Below are 19,790 nucleotides of genomic sequence, written 5' to 3' on the forward strand. Positions count from 1 at the left end.
GTGTTGCATTAAATGGATTAATTATACATAAAGTTCTCATATTTGCTCTCGTTTTGCTCTTAATGTTCTTTTACTGTGCTGAATATGCTTGAACAATATGATGCAACAAAGTGGCACATTGTGTGCGAAGCAGCGCCAAACACACGCTTGCTTTGTTTATTGCATTTACTGTGTTTGTTATGTTTCAGACCGCCCTGAAGAAATTTAAAAAAAAAAAAAAAAAGAGGATTCGTGCAGATTTTGCCAGAACGGGCTGGAGATGATGAGAGAGAGACATCACGCGTTCTCAACGCGAGCAAACGTTCCTCTTGTCGAAGGAGGGGACATCACAACGGTGAGGCGCAGGTGATGTCACAACAGTGACAGTCGGGAAGATTCTGCTCTTTACAGGAAAACAGGAGAATACTTCACGCATTTCCTTTGTTTGACTTTTCATGGGTGGTTCTGGTCCCAATTAACCACGACAAAAAAAATATAAATTACTGTATATATTTGACTTTCGTATAGGAATTCAAATTTAAGTCACTCCTTGACCAACCTCATTACTCGGTTTTTACGGGCAGCACAACAATGTCATCTTTTGAAAGGAATTAAAGTGCAACTAACACCTTCCAGTTAGCCCAAAAAAAAAAAAAACCTTCTTTTCTACATAATTCAACCCAATGAAGTGCTTTCATTAAGGTAATGAATGGCCATACACTAATATTCAATCGTGCGTTTCGTGTGTGCATTTAAGGGGCATGGCCCAGCCACGAGCTGGAGTTCTTTGCGTGTGAGCCTTTGGCATGAGTAGTGGGCTCCACCAGCTCCTTGCAAGTCTTTTCATTTTGAACTTGTTTGCCCCGACCAACAAATGGTGACAGTGAAGCTTCTTGCCCCCAATCCAGGGCATCGAACTTCTTTTGTTTTTGTCCACTTCACTTGAGTGACCGCCACTACATAGGAAGCTTGGTCAAAACTCAAATTGTGAATCACAAGACAGAGCAAAATAATTCACAGAGAAGCTCGCGGGTCAATGCAAGGTGATCTACCACTGAATCGCTGAACGAACAGCGGCTTACAAATCTCCCGGAAAGACTCTGGAATTCCCCGTCTTGATTTAATAGTGACGACGTGAGGAGTGTATGTTGAAGGCTGAGTATGTTACCGGAGTTGTCCGAAAGTCTGAAGCGAGTGCAGCAAAGCGAGCGTCTCCACTGCTTCTGAACGTTCTCTTTGAGAGCGCAGTGGAAGAAGAAGATGAAGAATCCTGCATGCGCGTTCAACACCAGAACAATGAACAAAAAGGAAAAGAAATATAAGAACAACAGGAACAAAGAAAACAAAACAAGGACAAGAAATCATTGTCATGTTACAGGCAACAATGTGGGGCTTGGCATTAAATCTGTTTATTCAAGTTTATTTTTCATGATGTTTTTTTCTTTTGAATTGATTCTTTTTTTTTTTCGCAGGTTCTCTGATTCCAACCGTGTCCTGGCTCAGGCGCACAAAATTACATGGGCAACAAGGCTGCCGACAGAGAGGAAGATCTTGACACAAGTAGTCAAGTTTGACAACTTCGCCATTCTTGCTGGATTTCTCAACTTTTATGACATTTTCACATTATGTGCAAAGATGCTTTGTTTTTTTGTATTTCCACTATTTTATGGGTAATGGTGTGTGAAAAAAACAGCGCAGCTGTAAAGCGTTGAACTATCAGTTATGAGAACTGGATTTCTATCCCGGCACCACCTGTGTGGAGTTTGCATGTACTCCCTCCCTGTGCCTGCACAGGTTTTTCTCCGGGCATTGCAGTTTACGCCCACATCCCAAAAACATGCGTTCATTGGACATTCTAAGTTGCCCCGTCGGTGTGATTGTGAGCGCGACTGTTGTCTGTCTCCATGTGCCCTATGATTGTCTGATAAACAATTCAGGGTGTAACCCGCCTCCTGCCCGATGACAGTTGGGATTGGCTCCAGGACTCCCATGACCCTCATGAGGATAAGCAGATCAGAAACTGGACGGATAGATGGATGGGGACGTTTGAATTTGAATGTTTGAAGGGATGTTGGTCTCGGGGAAAAAAAAAGCAAAAAAACCCATTCTAGTTAGTTTTTTTGTTTTGTGATTTTTTTTTTAAGTCCTTATCTTGCAGCCCTGCTTGAGTTTAGTCACCTTGTAGAGAGTTGAAGATGGCGAAGAGATAGACGAAAACGAGGCTGACTGGCCCCCAGGCGAAGAATGCGAAGGCCCAGGTCATCCCAAGCAGGAAGGTCAAGCTGACCACGCTGCGAAGGTTACGGATCACCTGCGCGGCGCGCAGGAAGCAAGCGTTACTAAGGTCAGGGTTAGCAGCAGAGCTATCAGCACAAGGACCAGTATGAGTACCTCTTCCCGCAGTGTGCGGTTTCCGCGCTTGCCGTTGCGTCCGCAGATCTGCAGCATGACCACTACAAACATGGCCACGTTGAGCAGGAAGACAAGACAGAAGTAGGCCACGCACGTCGCGTAGAACACCAAAGCGCTTCGGATCCAGCAGCTGGGGATACAACCGCATCACACGGCCACCTTTTTGCTTACTGACAGATGACAATATTGAACTAGCAGATTGTAATGTCTACCCTTCCTTCTTGTTTCAAAGCACTATAGAACTATGGTGTGAAAATAAATCTATTTGGTTTAATGTAGTATATTTTATTTAAGTTTTCAACAAAGCATTTTCAAGACAATCGACTTTATGACATTTTTTGTCCACAATTTTGTTATATCCTCACTTGTTCGTGCTGTGACCAGCACTGTCAACCATACGAGCCCAATAGGCTGCTGTGTGCCTTTCCGAATCATTTCCAATCAGCTATAATTACAACAAATCAACTGCAATTAGGGGGGGTAGAAACTTCCAGGATTATCAGTAGTAACGGAACCGACACCTGAACTCAATCTTGAGATTAACAGTAAATGCTTTCAATCTTTCAAATGATTGGTCAGTGGGTCGGCCGAGCAGTCCTTCTGTCCGTACTTACAACTGTGACGATCCTTCACCGAAATTGCCACCACCATACTCCTGGCGTCCATATGAGCCTTTATCCACCACCAGGACCAATCCCACCAGCACGCCGGGGATACCTGGAAGCGCAAGATAAGACTGGATATTCGTGGTGTACTCCTATTGTGGAGAGGTTGACAGGAATGAAGAAAAACAGTTCAAAGATTCCCCCATTCTATATCCTTAAGATGGAGGCTACCAAACGTCAAATAGTCGTGCTACTACTGCTCGTCAAAGTGGCAATAGTAGTGGATTTATTTATTTTGTCATGCACCCTAGTTGTTCTACTATTGCCTTAAATTGTCTTACTAGTGAAGAAAAAAGCTTGAGAATGAGTATGGACCCTAAGATGGTTATCAAGGAACTGGAATAAAAGCTCAAAGTGTTTCCCACATGCGGGAAAAGACTCACCCCAGCCCACCAGGCAGAACTTGAGGATGTATCGGTGCACGTATGTGTTGAACACTTTCACCAGCGCGATGTACATGTGCACCGACTCCAGGCCCATCCACGTGAACGACGTCAAAAGGAAGTAGTGAAGCAGCGCAGCCGCCGCCAGGCACAGTGCTTCGCCGCGTTGCCAGGACAACCAGCCATTAAGCAGGAAGCTCATGTTGAGGAGCAGCAGCGACGCACTCAAATTCATCAGGATCTTGGATGGGTAATCTCGACGTAGCTTCCTACACAAGACAGGCCCACAACACTTAAGTCCAGTAGAATACAATAAACCTGAGTCAAATACAGCACAGTTCATCAGAGTACTGTAAGTGGAGTAGATAACCAAATTTACTGTACACAAGAGCTCTTCATTTCTGCTTCCTGTTGTCTTTTCAGTGCCACCGTCTATAATTTGTACATCATGGCTCACCACTGTTTTATAAACTTTCCCCTTCATCATAGCAAATACCAGACACCTTCCGCCAGCTTTTCCGAAACGCTTGGACCAGTTTCTTTACGTCCTTACCACACGCCAGCATCAGAAGAATTTAACGTGGAGGTGGGACTGCACCAGGGATATCTTAATGATGACACCAATCAGCATTATGCTGACTTCAAATACTTATGGTCAACAATCCAGAGCAATGGTGAGTGTGGAAGGGAAGTGAAGAAACGAGTCCAAGCAGGTTGGAACAGCTGGCGGAAGGTGTCTGGTGTGTCATGTGACAGAGGAGTCTCTGCTAGGATGAAGAGCAAAGAAAAGCAAAATGGTGAGGGCGGCCATGATGCACTGATTAGAGACGGTGGCACTGAATAGACAACAGGAAGCAGAACTGGAGGTGGCAGAAATCAAGATGTTGAAGTTCTCGCTCGGAGTCAGCAGGTTGGATAGGATTAAAAATGAGCTCATTAGAGGGACAGCCAAAGTTGGATGTTTTGGGGACAAGATTCGAGAGAGCAGACTTCCATGGTTTGGACATGTCCAGAGGCGAGAGAGTGAGTATCATGGCAGAAGGTTGCCGAGGATGGAGCCGCCAGGCAAAAGAGCGAGAGAGAGGAAGACCAAAGAGAAGACTGATGGATGTTGTGAGGGAGGACACGAGGACAGTGGGTGTTACAGAGGGAGATGCACGAGATAGGCTTAGATGGAAAAAGATGACACGCTGTGGCGACACCTAACGGGACAAGCCGAAAGCAAGAGAAGAAGAGTCAGCATTAAGATAGCAGACTGTCATCAGACAAAATGAAATTATTTGGGTGAACTTGTTGGTCTCGAGAAAGTGATGTGATTTTAAAAAAAAAAAAAACTTCCTGTGTGGGCAGAGCTTGGCCACTCACTCAAAAGCGATGTAGGTGAGCAGCGTGACAGCTGCGAAGATGGCCGACACTCCGCAGCCTATGAAGGTGATGAAAGTCAGGATGCGGTTGTTACGCCGGTCGATGTGCGGTGACACTCCTGAAATGTCCTGAATGCAAAAACAAACAAAAGTGATTGGCACAAAGCAACATGGCCAACGAGCACCGCAAATAATTATGGCCGCCGCCCGTCGCTTACCATCAGGATGCCAAAGTGAGTTAGGTGATCGCACAGGCAAACAGTTTTATCAAGGTCAGATTTTTCAGCCACCCGGCAGCCGTCGTCATTCCAACCTCCAGCACCACCTGGTGGACAGGCATGCAAACAAAGGTATGATGTCATCACACTGCTGCCTTCACAACAGCCACATCATAATTGTCATGTCAATTTTCCTCTTCCTCACCACCACTTTTTTCCAGCATGCACGTTGTTCTATGGTGCTTACTTAGGGTCAAAAAGATCATAGCAGCATGAAGCAATTTTGCAAGAAGCTGCCATAGCAATGTTTTCTGTCTGTGACTAGATGTGCCCATAGACCATCAGGCATCAAACAACAGTGCATTGCACTTCTTACAAAATGTGTGTGACTGATTGTTTTTCATATTGGCACTGTTTTATCAGGTCATCTTTTATGGGGATTTTTTTTCCCCAAGAATGTTTTTCTTGTAGCTATACTCAGCCTTGGCATAAGTTGATATTTTTTTATCCATACATTTTCTGAGCCGCTTATTATCATCACCAGGGTTGCGGGAGTGCTGGCACCAATCCCAGCTGTCATGGGGGAGGAGGCGGGGTACACCCTGAACTGGATGCCAGCCAATCGTAGGGCGCATGGAGACATAACACTCGCACTCACAATCATACATACGGGTAATTTAGAGTATCCAATTAATGGATGTTTTTGGGATGTGGCAGGACACTGGAGTGCCCAGAGAAAACCCACGCAGGCACGGGTAAAACATGCAAGTTGCACACAGCCTGGGCCTGGATTTGAACCCCGGTCCTCAGAACTGTGAGGCCAACGCTCTCCAGCTGTGGCATCGTGCCTCCATATTTTGTATTTTAGTTGAAATATTATACACCTCAGCGGCACGGTGGATCAGCTGGTAAAGCGTTGGCCTCACAGTTCTGAGGTCCCGGTTCAATCCCAGACCCGCATGTGTGGAGTTTACATGTTCTCCCCGTGCCTGCGTGGGTTTCCTCCGGGCACTCCGGTTTCCTCCGACATCCCAAAAACATGCAACATTAGTTGGACACTCTAAATTGCCCCAAGGTGTGATTGTGAGTGCAGCTGTTTTTCTCCATGTGCCCTGCGATTGCCTGGCAACCAGTTCAGGCTGTACCCCAGCTCCTGCCCGTTGACAGCTGGGATAGGCTCGAGCACTCCGCACGACCTTCGTGAGGATTAGTGGCAAAGGTAATGGATGGATGGGTATTCTGCACCTCCTTATAAAGTAGTTATGTTTTGTATTTCTGAACCCATCATTTCATCAATCAGCTATTATCGAGTCTTTATCATCAATCACCCATTATCCACCGACCATCTATTTATCCACCACCTGTTTAAAAAGAAATCCAATTGATATTAAAGGGACTGAACGATACACCACTCATCTTATTTTATACATCTTAAAGATCCGGCCAAAATTCATCATCACAACTCTCCTTGTCTTTCTCCTTCTATTCATCATACTCATCCTTTGTATAAACATCATCATCCTTATCATCACTGACCATTCATGCTGAAGTCCCAAAACACGCAGACTGGACTGAGGATGGTCTGAAAGGAGAAGATCGGTCGTCAGGGCAACACAAGTCAACACGGTCTTTGGAAGAGTAATCTTTGAGAAAAGGACAAAAAGAGAACGAAAGGCCAAAAGAAAAAAATCTGACTTGAGGTGACAAGTGACTGATGTGGATCTCCACAGGATCCTGCAGATTGCTGATACTGCGGTTTCCAACACTGCTCGCCACCACATAACTGATGAGCGTGCGGCCCTCCTGCTCCAGCTGTCGGAACATTAGGAAGACATTTGAGGCAAATCAGACATAAGAGACAGACACCAGCGGTGGCAAAAGTTCCCATGCGCTGAATTGGAAGAGGACTACAGACTGCTGAAAAAAACATTTGTAAAAGTAGAGATGTAATGCTTGCACTTGCGTAAGAATAAAGTTCAAGTTTGGTGTATATGCCTCCCACTTTCTGTGGGCTAGCATACTAGGATTGCATGCCCTTGAGTGAAGCTAAGATTGATTTTGTAGTATTCAAAACTCCTTAATCACGAATACTGTGATTTCCAGTAATTTTTTTTTTGTTTGTTTTTTTTTTTTAAACGTAGCATTAGCATGTACGGTATGTGGCAGCAGATACAGTCACGCCGTTCCACCGCTAATCTTTCTATCATTTTACGTCGTCAGCTGCAGACGTTGAAAGAAATAATCAGACTTCTTTGACAAAGGAGCGGAAAGTACATTTCACAAATAGTGGGAGTAAAAGTCATCAGTAAAACAAATGATGTGCAGATACCAGAAAAAAGGACTACAGTACAGTTACTTCTGGCTTTTGTGAGAGACATTAAGCACATGACAAATATTGGAGACACAATGAGAGATTAAGTGTGACCTGGAAGAGGCTGGTGGTGCTGAAGAAAAGGAAGTTGATACGGATCGGCAACGACGGCTTCACCCCCAACAGCAGTGATGACGGGAGCGTCACTTGCGCCAGCGAATTGATTCGCTCTGACTGGAAGTCAATCTAAAGGGTGAGGAGCCAACAACAACAGGTTGTCAGTCTAGTTTTGACTGTTAGGAAGCAACATGGTAGTGTTTGTGATACCTGAGGGTGGGTGGTATTGCCTAAGAGTTAGGCTACTGAGTGTTCGGGGATTACCTGAGGGTCGGTGGCATTTGACGGGATGAAGGCGCTGAAAGAGGTCCCGTTAAAGGCAGCCGTGTCAAAGGCTGACACACCTAAAGCCAGATGTTTGGACCTGATGCTCACACTGGAGCCTTCAAACTGCAACTTGTCCATTAGATGATCCACCGCCCTTAACGCCCTGACAGGAAGTCACACCACAGCGTCAACACATGCTGTGTAGCCACCTTTTCCAAATTCAGACCATTCAAGAAGCATGTCAATTGTAAGACACAAGCTTACTAGAAGAATAGTCCAGAAAAATATCATCTACTCTGGTTCAGTAGAACACAACAATTGTGGTGTCAAGTACAGTGCATTACATTAGGAATCGAGGAGAGCCAAGTCCAGTAGAGTTTAAAAGTACTGTGGTACCTTGACTGACGACTTTATTTTGTTCCACCCAACCCACCCAAAAAACAAAAAAAAAAAAAACACAAATATATTGAGAGTATTAAGACCAATTCTTTTCTTAACATAAGTACAAAAAAGATGGAAAAATGCACATTACTCCTAGTATTCAGTAGCTTCACACTTTGAGGGTGGACCAGTGCTGATTTTCACTGAAACCCTATCTGACGTTCTTTTAGCAGCAAACTTGGAACATACCAATTTCAAATAATGAAACATCAAAATCGCTTTTTAACAACCACAGCATTCACATTCCACTTCCTGGATGATGCTCTTGTTCTGAAAGAAAAAGTGCACCACTTCCTAGCCATCGATAGACGCCAACTTCCACTTATTAGGGTGACATTAAAAAGTACAGCATCCTGACGCAACACGTAATGGCTAATGCTAACAAGGCACTTCCAATACTCTATACTTGTGTCACTTCTCCCTCACTATTTGACACACAGCCCAACGAAACCTAGAAGCAGTTTTAAAGCCGACTGACTCAGTCGCAACCTCTGCTTCCGGCCATCAAGCCAGTGGTCATGCATAAGCCATGTGAAATGCACCACCCCAATAACAGATAGAAACAAGAATACTGTAATAATAATAAATAAATGAAAAGTGATGAACATATTCTCCCCAATAATGAATAACTTTGGGTTCTTTTCTGCGGGCTATATATCAATGTCTGGAGACAAGCCTTTGTATCTAAAGTACATGCTAACCAAACCAAAACTGTGATGGAAAAACAGTTAGGGGGCAACAAACAAGGGTCTATGGATAAAGGTGGATTGGACTGCAGTGGGGTGAGCGCTGGGGGTACCTGTCTGAGGTGGGTGCCAGGGTGCTGTGGGGGCTGCTCATCACGTTGGAGATGATGGTGACCACAGTGGAAGCCAAGCTGGTGTTGATGTTGGCCACGTCCACCAGTTGCTGCACTTTGCCCACCACTTTTGACACCTGCGCATACCAGTTGGGTTTATGCCACGGCCGGGGGTGGGACTTCCGGTAAGAAAGGAGACTCTGCATCTTGCACATGTGGGATTCTTATAAGGAATAGTTCCTATTAACTTAATGCCTCGTTCTTTTTTCTGAATTTTGTAGCAGGAAGCCACCGACTGCCAAAGACAGATTCCTTGTGCTGTTACATACTTGCCCATTAAAGCTGGTTCTGGAATTTTTGCTAACAAAAGTACTTCCGCGGACAACGGTCACAATTGGTGTCAAGGTCAGATTTTTGTAATCAATATCTGCCAGTCAATGCTAAGGCATGCTTCCAAAGTAAAATCAAACAAATCAAAAGCACGGTTCATAAATGTCTCCCTTTCAGTGAGGGTTTTATGGTATTATCCGTGAGAACGGCAGCAGCACAGCACAGCGACTGCAAAAACCAAAGCAATCAAGAGAACTTTTCTGATCTTGTAAACATTATGGCAACAAAAAAATGATTGCAAAACTGACACTTTTCTTTTGGAGCTTGTGGATGATCAAAGGCTTACTTGGAGCCAGTAAGTCACAAAGAGTCGAGCCACGCTCTGAACTAATGAAAGGATGACTTAACTCATTTCTACTGCATCTGTGCTTTATCAAATGTATGCACTGTAGCAAATTTTGAACACAATCTTACCCAGAATGGGCAGATAAGATTGTTAGTGCTGTAAGAAATGAAAAAAATGACTTGTGGTCGCTGGCTTCCCCAAAATAATCGGTGTTCCAATGTACGGTCTTCTGAATTATATTTTTTAGCGAGGTTACGATGAAAATTTCAGACCCCTCCATTTCTAAGTGGGAGAACTTGCAATATAGCAGGGTGTTCAAATACTTATTTTCTTCACTGTATAACTCAAGTATTGACATGGATGAATTTGTTTTTAAGATCGGATTCAAGTCGTTGGTCAACATTTTCAGTGTTCCATAAGTGAATGGGAACTAATCCAGTCATTTTGTGTATAGCTAAATGGGCCAGAAGATGCAATGCAGGATCAGTCTTTAAATCTGGACCAGTGTGGCATAACACTCACCTCTTCCCGGGACAGTTGGTTGTCGGTGATTGCGGCAAGCTGCACAGCTACTTCGGCCGCATTCTCTGAAGCCAACAAAGGACAAATGATTAGGAACAGTACCGGGGATCCATCGGTTTCATGTGATTGCGGAGGATGGAGCCGTGGGGGCTACCTGCCGACACTTGGATGGCATCAATGTCGGTGCAGTTGCTGAAGTCAGCGGATGACCAGAAGGATGAAAAGTTGTGAAGGTCGATCATGCTAATAAGAGAGAGGCATTTTGTTAGCATTTCTCTCGACATGCATTGCTTATTCATTTTCCTTCTTTCCTTTCATCTCACCACTTTTAGACTGTCCAAATATTCTTTAGCAGACTTCAGATGGGCCTGGACATGGACTGTCTTAAGCAGGGGAACATGTCTGGCACTGCAGGATTTGAGTCCCTAGCGGCATATTGTGTTAAGGATGGTAACCGTTGTTACGTGGGTCACAGCTCTTTGCAAGTCGTTCACTCGGTCACCCCGTGTGGTTCTGGGATCTTTGCTCACCGTTCCTGTGATCATTCTGACCCCGCGGGATGAAAGTGTCTCAAATTGAGGGTGACTATCAGCTGTCTTGTAAGTCTGCCGTTTCTTTAAATAATTGCTCCCACATATGATTTCTTCACAAGCTGCTCGCCTACTGCAGATTCAGTTTTCCCAGCCAGGACTACAATTTTGTTTATAGTATCCAACGACAGCTTTTTGGTCTTGGCCATAGTGAGCTGTGAGAGCAAAATATCTCATTTGCTTGTAGGTGACCAAATACTTATTTTTCATAATAATTTGAGTTACGGTCGATCGCCACGGCGTGCCAAGAAAAAACGACATCAGCTGTTTTTTTTTTTTTTTTTTTTTTTTTTTTTAAACTTTAGCTCACTGCCCATGTGCAAACAACGACAGGTCAAGAAAACATGCTGTCAGTAAGTTCCCCCCCTATTTTAAGCTCTCGCTTAAAGTTTTTTAAACATGAGTTGGATGCTGCAGTAAAGAAGACAAAAATGTATCACTTTCATATGGAATGTGAGGCAGACCTTTTTTCCACAATGTCATTTTCGATGTGCGTTTGCCTCATCTGCCAGTGTAGTGAAATGTGGAAAGTCTTTTTAGAACTGTTTATGGAACATACGACACCGATCATTACGCCGAAAAGCAAGCTGAGAAAAGTGACCGAACTCAAATCCCAATTGGCCGCACAGCAGTCACTTTTCACACATAGTTCGACTGCGTTTCCGGGTTCGTCACATCACACATAAAAGAGCCAGAACTGACTCGTTGTTCCAATATTTTAAAAACAAGGCGGAAATATCGTCTTCAATAAAATCTCTGCAGCTGTAAAGGAGTAGTTACTCAGCGCTGTGAAGCCATTGCTTATGTATGTGTGGAAGGACATCGGAGATTGTGTTTCTCGCTGCAGTTGGACGAATCCGCTGACGTGAGTGACGCAGCCCAAGTGTGCATTTTCATTCGTATGGTGTTGAGTGATCATCGTGATCTCACGTAGTTACAAAAAATGTTTCTAGTTAATTATGTTGTGTAAGATTGCCTCAAGCGGTTATGCAAGGCACACAAACATACATTTACACATAAAGAATCCTCAACATAGTACTTCAAAATACGTGTGTTTTTCATTTTTGTTGTGGGTAGATCTTTGTGACGTGGTCATTCTATTTCATAATTGGTCATTCTAAAAAAAAAATAATAATAATAATAATAAACACTTGTACTTTTAGCACAATTTTCTACACAAGCACGTGTACTTCTATACTTTGGTACATCACGTTTTTCTACCTCTGCTTGCATGTACTTGTTTTTACCAGCTGCGTGTGACGCTCTTCTCCTTGTTGGGGAAACACGGCAGAAGGTAGGCTACACTGGGCGGAGTCTCAGGCCAGCGGTAGTGAACCGTGTCTTCTTCTGGACAGTTCTCTGGTAGGACAACAAGAAAAACAATTTTTCTCTGTTGGTCAGGATGCCAAATAATCAATAAGCACACCAACAAGAAAAGCAGTTCTCTATCACATCAAATAACGGCCCATATCACATTATACATACAATATAGCCATTTTTATGTACCGCTTTATCCTCAGAGTCGTAGGTGTGTTCGAGCCTATTCCAGCTACCTTCAAGGCAGAAGCAGGGTACACCCTGAACTAGTCGCCTGCCAATCGTAGGGCACAAATAGCCATTCGTGCACACATTCAAACTGAAGGGCAATTTACAGTCAATTCAATCAACCTACAGTGATGATTTTGAGACGTGGGGTGGGAATTGAAGTGCCTGGAGAAAACCCACGCAGGAAAGGTGAAACCATGTAAACTCCACACAGGCGAGGCATGGATTTGAACCTCGGGCATCAGAACCAGTCACCTACCGTGCCGTCTAATATACAGCATTCCCTCGTTTTTTGCAGTTAATTGGTACCAGAACCAACCACGACAAGTGAAAAAATAAATTCATTCCATCTTTGATCATATCCAAAAGTTTTACTAAACTTCTTTGAATAAACAGATATTAGAGGCATATTATATTGGTATAAAATATATTTATATTAATAAAATAAAATAAATAAATAGTAAAATTTAATATATCCTCGGTTCTTACTAAGGCCTCGCAAAATGAAACTTCTATCAAAATACATACGATGTACTAATTAAAACATTGTACTGTATGATATAAATCCTAAAACTGTGCATTTATATTGGGATTAGCTCCTCCCTCCATAGACAAAAACACACAGCAAAAGTTTCAAATGTGCAGCCTAAAAAAAAAAAAAAAAAAAGTTTGCGTGTGTTTTGTGGTCTTACCCAAGGCGTTGATGCGTATAGAGTGCGAGTAGAGCTCGAGACCGGCACCAATGCGAGTGTCGCCACTAGAGATTCTGTCACGGACCTCCCCAGGTAGATCTGTGATGTCATCAGTGATGTCATGGTGGCGCAGCAGGGCACGGCACAGGAAACTAGATGACACCAGCAGCTCAATTTGAGCGTCACAGATCAGAACTGTGACCTTGAAACTGAAGGGCGAAGGCTTTGACCTTGAGTGAGCAGCAGGCTGGATGCTGCGGTAGTTAAAAAGGTCGCGTTAGTGTAACACGGGCCTGACAAAGACATCTATTCCTTTGTGAAGATGCAACTCACTTGAGTGAGTCCACTGAGGCGGCGTGAGTCCAATTGTGGAATGTCTCGTTGAGCTGACGCCACAAATACACATGTAGACCTTAGTGTTGGCTTAGGATGTGATTCATTTTATTAGCCTCCATAAGAAATAGTCTAACTTTAACATTAGCCCCCCTGAGCCACCACTCGCATGAGCCTCAGTCCACATCGGCCTAATAAAAGCATCAGCCAAACTTTAATATTAGCGTTCAGATCGCGTTAACAGTTGTCGCCATTAGCATTGGCTTAGGGTTACTAGCATTACTATTAACCTTAGTGTGTGAAAACGTGGTCAGGCACTTACCCAGAAGGCCACTGCTTCCTCCACGGCAGCTCGAGTTAGGGTCGAGCTCCCATCATGCACCACCACAGCCAGTCTGTAGAACAAGGCCTCTGCATAAACATGAAACCAACAACAAAAAAAATTGACTTTAAAATATTCTTTGACAACTACACTAACATAGCCCTGTAGAGTCGCGTAACAGCAGCTGTTTGCTTTTGTCAACCACGTCACTCTCGTGCCATCAACAAGCAGCGCAGAAGGAGATGAAGAGCACAACCTAATCAAAAGGTCGACTCAATTCATTGAAGTCACCAGTCACCTGAAAGACCCCGCACACTCTACTGATTAACAGCTGTCACCTCACCCAAGAAGCACCAATCAAAAATATGAAATAAACTGTAAACACTGATATGATTAGAATGATTCTGATTAGAATGGCTCATGTTGACCTACTGTCCCTTCTCCAATCATGGCTGTGCTTGCATGGACACAACCCCCACAGGCCCGCAGCCATGTTGTTTATGGGATGGTGCACTGGGGTGGATGAAGGGCTCGGCAGCAGCAGTCCAGAGGATACGCAGCTCGGGTCTTTCAGCTCACAGGAAGTGAGGTCGCTCGCAGGAGGCGTAACCAATGCGAGGGCGGGAACACCTGGAGCATCCGAGGGGGGTGGGGTCTGGGGATCAAGGGGAGGAGTCAGATGTGGAAGGTGTGGTGTCAGAGGAGGACGTGGGGTCAGAGAAGGAAGAGGTGGGGTAGAAGTAGGACGGGAGAGGGAAGTAAAAAAGGGACGACTCCCTGAAGTTTGCTGGTAAGAGGCAGAGTCGAAGTGAAGCGTCAGCATCCATGGATCTGCCTTCAGCCTGGTCCCAGGGGTTACTGTGATGCCGGGTATGACAGGAAGCACGTTTGACACAACAGGGAGCGCGGAGCCATCACTCGAAAAATTTGTCAAAGGAGGCGAAAGTGAAGGGCCATCACCCAAGGCTGGCGACATCCAATGGAACAACGGCACAGCAAAGGCTCTTTCGGGTACGAAGGTCGAAAAAGTTCCCAAGTTCTCACTCGGTGAAGCTAAAGCAGGATCCGAGACACTGGCGCGTGATAGGCCAGTGTGTCCTGGGTGGGGAGTGGGAGGAGCTAAGGACCACAGCGTCACCATCAAAGGAGACAATGAGATTCTAAACGGCTTCTGCGTGGGTGGGTTGTGGAGAAAGGATCCTTGAATGAAAGCAACATCAGAACTTGCATGACAGGTCCTGCTGGGGGCAAGTCTGAAGAAACTCTGGATCATGGAAGCTCCGCCCCCCCAGCTGATGACTTCACTTCCTGTCGCTGCGTCAACACATACACGAGCCGAGGTATCTTGTGAAACAAGAGGCTTGGCAACGGCTGCGGTGGCACGCTCCGGCCGAGCTCCCGTGATGGGCGGGCGACGACCTCCGCTCGGCCGTTTCCTGCCCTGTGAGATGAGCGGCGTGGAGACAAATCCCAAGATGGGGCGCCGCGCACCTGGAAATCGGTGTGGTATGGGGGCCGGTGGTGCCTGTCGGGCACCCAGTTTCCCTGATGGGATTATCCCCTCGGAGGCCAGTTTAGGTGGTCCAGAAACAAAAACACAACCAAGTCTCCATTTGCGCCCTTGGCCACCAGAACATGCCCTTGTCAGCGGCGTAGGAACAAAAGCCAGAATGGACGACCACTGGGGTGAGTAGGCGTGTGGCTCCGGGATAGAGGGTGTCGGTGCAACTTTGTGTTTTGGGTGCTTGTTTATGGGGGGACCCTTTAGTGGTGGAGCAGCAGTTTTTGGGGTTCGAGTAGCTAAAACATAAGCATGTCTCCGATGGAGCCCTCCGTGGCATCCCCCGTGGTGCCACTCACAAACTGAACTTGTGTTTGTGGGCAGGACGTCCTTGTGCATAATTCCTGCCACCGAAAGGCGATGCCGTGCACACATCACAGGAAGTAAACAGCCATCAGAAACACAATAAAAGCCCACAACATTTGATCATGATTAGCCCACAAAGTCTCAGCGTAAACATTGTCTAGTACAGTGAACCCCGGCTAATGGCAGGGAATAGGAGTGGAATTGATGCATAGATCACGGCAAAACAGTGTTTTGTCGAAATGAAAATTCCTTGCCAACAAAATTCTACCAAATGGCACAATGTCAACAACAGACGCTAAGCACATTTGTGGATGCAGAACCACAAAATCTGGGGGTTCACTGTAGTGCTAATATATATCTTCTTCTTCTTTTCCTTTCGGCTTATCCCGTTAGGGGTCGCCACAGCGTGTCATCTTTTGCCATCTTAGCCTATCTCCTGCATCTTCCTCTCTAACCCCAACTGCCCTCATGTCTTCCCTCACCACATCCATAAACCTTCTCTTTGGTCTTCCTCTCGCTCTTTTGCCTGGGAGCTCCATCCTCAGCACATATATATATATATATATATATATATATATATATATATATATATATATATCAGTGAAGCAGAGAGGACCTTTGCATGTTAACATGCCTGAAAGTGAGCAATACAAAAAATAGATACAATACATGGTGACGAGCAATCTGAAATATGCTGTTAATAATAATTTAAAATAATACTGTAATCTCTTTAATGAACTAAAAGACAAACACTTAAAATACTAAGGCACACCAAATGTTACAGCTTGAAGCGTGCTAAGCCAGTACCCATTAGCACGGGACTGATCCTTACCAGGCCTTGGTGGGTTAGTGAGGGTGTTGTTAGTGATGGCTGCCAGTATGTGGCGCTGCGTCTGCTGAGCTACACGGGACAAATAAGTAAATACCAACACATCAAAACATGTCACTCTAGGACCCAAATAACAATTCAAATAGATGTAAAGTGAACCCCCCAAAAAGTGGATGTGTTTAAAATCCCTGTGTTTGGGACTCTTCATATCTGTCTTTGCGGCTGCGTCTGTTGATTGAAATCAGCCAATCAAATAAATATTTTTTCCCATAAAAAATTTTACAGAGAAAAAAAACATACACGTAGTGTTACAGATCCATGTGTAATACACGAGATTAATTGAGGATTTCTTTTCCCTCTATGTTTCTCCAGCTGTAGTATTGATTACACTCAGTGAGGAAAAAAAAAATGACTGGCGCTAATGTAGAACAACACGCACATACAGAAAGACTGTCAAGAATGTGGGCAATATTTTCCCTAAAGAGCAAGCTCGATGCTACCGTAAAATGAAGCTTGACCTTGTTTCTGTTAACCAATGACATCTTACCAAGGGACCACCTGTTGGTACTGCTACTGGTTCTGGTGAGATTGTTGGTACTGGTGGGGGTTAGAGGCATGCGGGTGGGTGGAGAGGCTGTGATCAGATGGACTGAGAAGGACAATAAACAATTGGAACAGTCCCAGGGGACGGAGAAGCACATGAAATTTGACAGTAACATCTAGATTCTATTCCTAGGATTAGGATTACCGTAGTACAAGGAGGAAGATTTTAGTGTTGTCGTGAAACACATTTTGGGGGAGAAGACATGTACCACACATAAATGACACCCCAATCTTCCTGACATAAGCCCAGAATCAAATTTCCATTTAGCGACCAGTTCACAATGTAACCCGCCTCTCGTCCAGTCAGCTGGGATACGCGCCAACGTGCCCGTGACCCTAGTGACAATATGGAAAATGAATGAACTTGAGAGGAGAAATAGTCACGAGGAAGAAGCAAAACAAAAGAATCTTTAACAAGATGGAAAACTACTGTAGCGCAAATGAAGAGGAGGAGGAAGGGGAAGAGATGGTGAAATGAGAAAGGATGAAGGGTGATGATGTGGAGTACCATCGGGTTGTGTGTGTGTGCGCGTCTGTGTGTGCATTACCTACCGTGTGTGTGTGTTGCATTAGTAGCATGGATGGTGTTAGTGGAGTCAGCGGGAGAGGAAGCGGCTGCGGGAATGTTGCGAGGAGAGACAAGTAGGATGACCAACATGAGTTCATCTTTATCATGTGTGCACTTGTGCGCGTGCACACACACCACACACACACACACACACACACAAACACCATCCACAGTGTGTATAACGGAGGTAAAAGCAAGTGCACATGCCAGCGTGGATGGCAGCTTAAATGTTTTTTTTCCTCTACCTGGACATCCCAGGTGGGTGGAGTCGCAGTTGCTGTGGAGGAAGCCATTGGTGGCTGGGGATACACCTAAAAGGCAAAGCAAAAAGCCAAATTTAGTCACACAGTATGGGGGATTTGTCCAAAGTGAGTCCTTGCTGATGTGCAGTGTTGACCCAAACAACATGGTAGCCAAGAGAGTTTGCTAGTTGAGAAAGTGGTAGCGACATATGCCTGGATCAGACTGCAAGACAAATTTGGGCTTTTCCACTTGCACGGTGTCAGACTAATGCCATAAAACCTCGCCGTATTTTGATCAGACAGTAGCAATACTAAACAACATGTATTCTGATACCAGTGTATCCCCCCTTTTGTGATAACTGGGCTTTGTTGTTCCAGATGAAAAAGTGTCAGAGAGTCTCAAACTCAATTTGCTTTGCGGCAACTGGAGGCAGAGTCAACACACGCAAGCGTACACGATTTCAATTAGAAATTTTTAAAAATCCAACCTTCCCAAACATCTTTTTTTATTTTTGAACACAAAATAAGATAAACAATGACGCTTGTGTAAACAGGTTGAGTGCAAAACTACGAATGAAACTCCATGGCAATGCTGCAGTAACTTTCACTCAATAAAAACTATTTCTCTGCTTGGATCTAGCCCAGTCGCTGTCAGTCCCTCTAAGAGCCATATTCCTCACTGTAGGCCTGTGAGCAGTAGGTTCGTCAGGTCTGCACGCAATACTGGAAAACTATATTATAAAACTCAAGGGTGGGACTAACAAACTTTCATATAAAGTTGGGGCCACAAAATATCGTTTGAGACCCCTGCACTATACAAAACCTACCCCCCCCCAAAAAAAAAATCTCTCTCTCTCTCTCCTCTCTCTCTCTCTCTCTCTCTCTCTCTCTCTCTTCTCTCTCTCTCTTTCTCTCGTTAGAAAGAACAAAATGGCTGTCTGCTTTTGCGTCTGAACTCTTCATATATGTCGTCTTTTCCTTTTGGCTTGTCCCAATTAGGGGTCGGTTGAGCGTGTCATTTTTTTTCATCTAAGCCTATCCGTGCATTTTCCTCTCTCACGCCCACAGTCTTAATGTCCTCCCTCACATCTATTATCGTTTTTTTTTTTTTGTCTTCCTCTGGCTCTTTTGCCTGGCACCTCCATCCTCAGCACCCTTCAACCAATATACTCACTCTCTCGCCTCTGGACATGACCAAACCATTGAAGTCTGCACTCTCTATCCTTTTCTCCAAAACATCCAACTTTGGCTGTCCCTCTAATGAGCTCATTTTTAATCCCATCCAACCTGCTCACTCCTAGAGAGAACCTCAACATCTTCATTTCTGCTACCTCAAATTCTGCTTCCTGTTGTCTCTTCTTAAGGGGCTCAGAACGGATCACTCATGCAGTCCCACCTCCACCTTAAATTCTTCTGACAAACCTACGGCACATCTCACCGCTGTGTATGTATATATATATATATATATATATATATATATAATATATATATATAAAATCGGGTTACAGGGTCTATCTCAGAATCAGCTTTATTGGCCAAGTGCGTAAAAACACAAGGAATTTTTCTCTGGCAGTCAGTGCTGCCCTGGTACGACATACAGCACAAGAACAACAAAGCAAGAACAGCAAATAACGAGACATTTCTATTTATAGGAACTATTCCTTATAAGAGTCGTGCACGATGTAAGTTCTTCTTCATTTAGAACAGGTAAGAGATAAGTATGTCGACGTCCCACATCGTGTAAAGTTTGTACAGAGTCCCTTTACCCGTTTGCGATTACCGTTATAGTTATAGTGCAATGACAATATATATGTCTATAAAAACATCTGTTTCTATTATTTTTATGGGAGTTGATGCTGAAGTTATATTAGTGCTGAGAAATCAGTTTCAAATCCCACTCGATATCTCGATAATTCCAGAAGGGATTAAAAAAAAAGTTTTTTAAAACAGTACAGACACACACAGACACACACACACACACATACACATACACATTTGCAGCGTGTTGATGTGCACGCACGTACGCATGCGAAGCGGCATGTCGT

At 44.5% G+C, this 19,790-nt stretch overlaps 1 protein-coding gene across 2 annotated transcripts in view; it reads right to left on the bottom strand.

Moving 5' to 3' along the window:
* adgrg6 (adhesion G protein-coupled receptor G6) overlaps positions 1–19,790 on the bottom strand; it is a 35,824-nt gene that overhangs the window by 4,472 nt on the left and 11,562 nt on the right. For both annotated transcript variants that reach the window (XM_061811944.1, XM_061811943.1), the window contains exons 7-29: positions 17,749–17,814; positions 17,488–17,550; positions 16,880–16,981; positions 16,336–16,404; positions 13,637–13,725; positions 13,315–13,367; positions 13,212–13,235; positions 12,982–13,133; positions 11,992–12,103; positions 10,309–10,397; positions 10,155–10,219; positions 8,957–9,093; positions 7,714–7,879; positions 7,447–7,578; positions 6,717–6,833; positions 6,558–6,603; positions 5,022–5,128; positions 4,805–4,932; positions 3,440–3,708; positions 3,006–3,108; positions 2,371–2,521; positions 2,158–2,290; positions 1,148–1,249 (exon numbers count right to left, since the gene is read on the bottom strand). In XM_061811944.1, coding sequence (XP_061667928.1) covers positions 1,148–1,249; positions 2,158–2,290; positions 2,371–2,521; positions 3,006–3,108; positions 3,440–3,708; positions 4,805–4,932; positions 5,022–5,128; positions 6,558–6,603; positions 6,717–6,833; positions 7,447–7,578; positions 7,714–7,879; positions 8,957–9,093; positions 10,155–10,219; positions 10,309–10,397; positions 11,992–12,103; positions 12,982–13,133; positions 13,212–13,235; positions 13,315–13,367; positions 13,637–13,725; positions 16,336–16,404; positions 16,880–16,981; positions 17,488–17,550; positions 17,749–17,814 — 2,475 coding nt within the window. The remainder of the gene's footprint in view (positions 1–1,147; positions 1,250–2,157; positions 2,291–2,370; positions 2,522–3,005; positions 3,109–3,439; positions 3,709–4,804; positions 4,933–5,021; positions 5,129–6,557; positions 6,604–6,716; positions 6,834–7,446; positions 7,579–7,713; positions 7,880–8,956; positions 9,094–10,154; positions 10,220–10,308; positions 10,398–11,991; positions 12,104–12,981; positions 13,134–13,211; positions 13,236–13,314; positions 13,368–13,636; positions 13,726–16,335; positions 16,405–16,879; positions 16,982–17,487; positions 17,551–17,748; positions 17,815–19,790) is intronic.

This window comes from Syngnathoides biaculeatus, chromosome 23, assembly GCF_019802595.1.
Source record: "Syngnathoides biaculeatus isolate LvHL_M chromosome 23, ASM1980259v1, whole genome shotgun sequence".
Taxonomy (NCBI): Eukaryota; Metazoa; Chordata; class Actinopteri; order Syngnathiformes; family Syngnathidae; genus Syngnathoides; species Syngnathoides biaculeatus.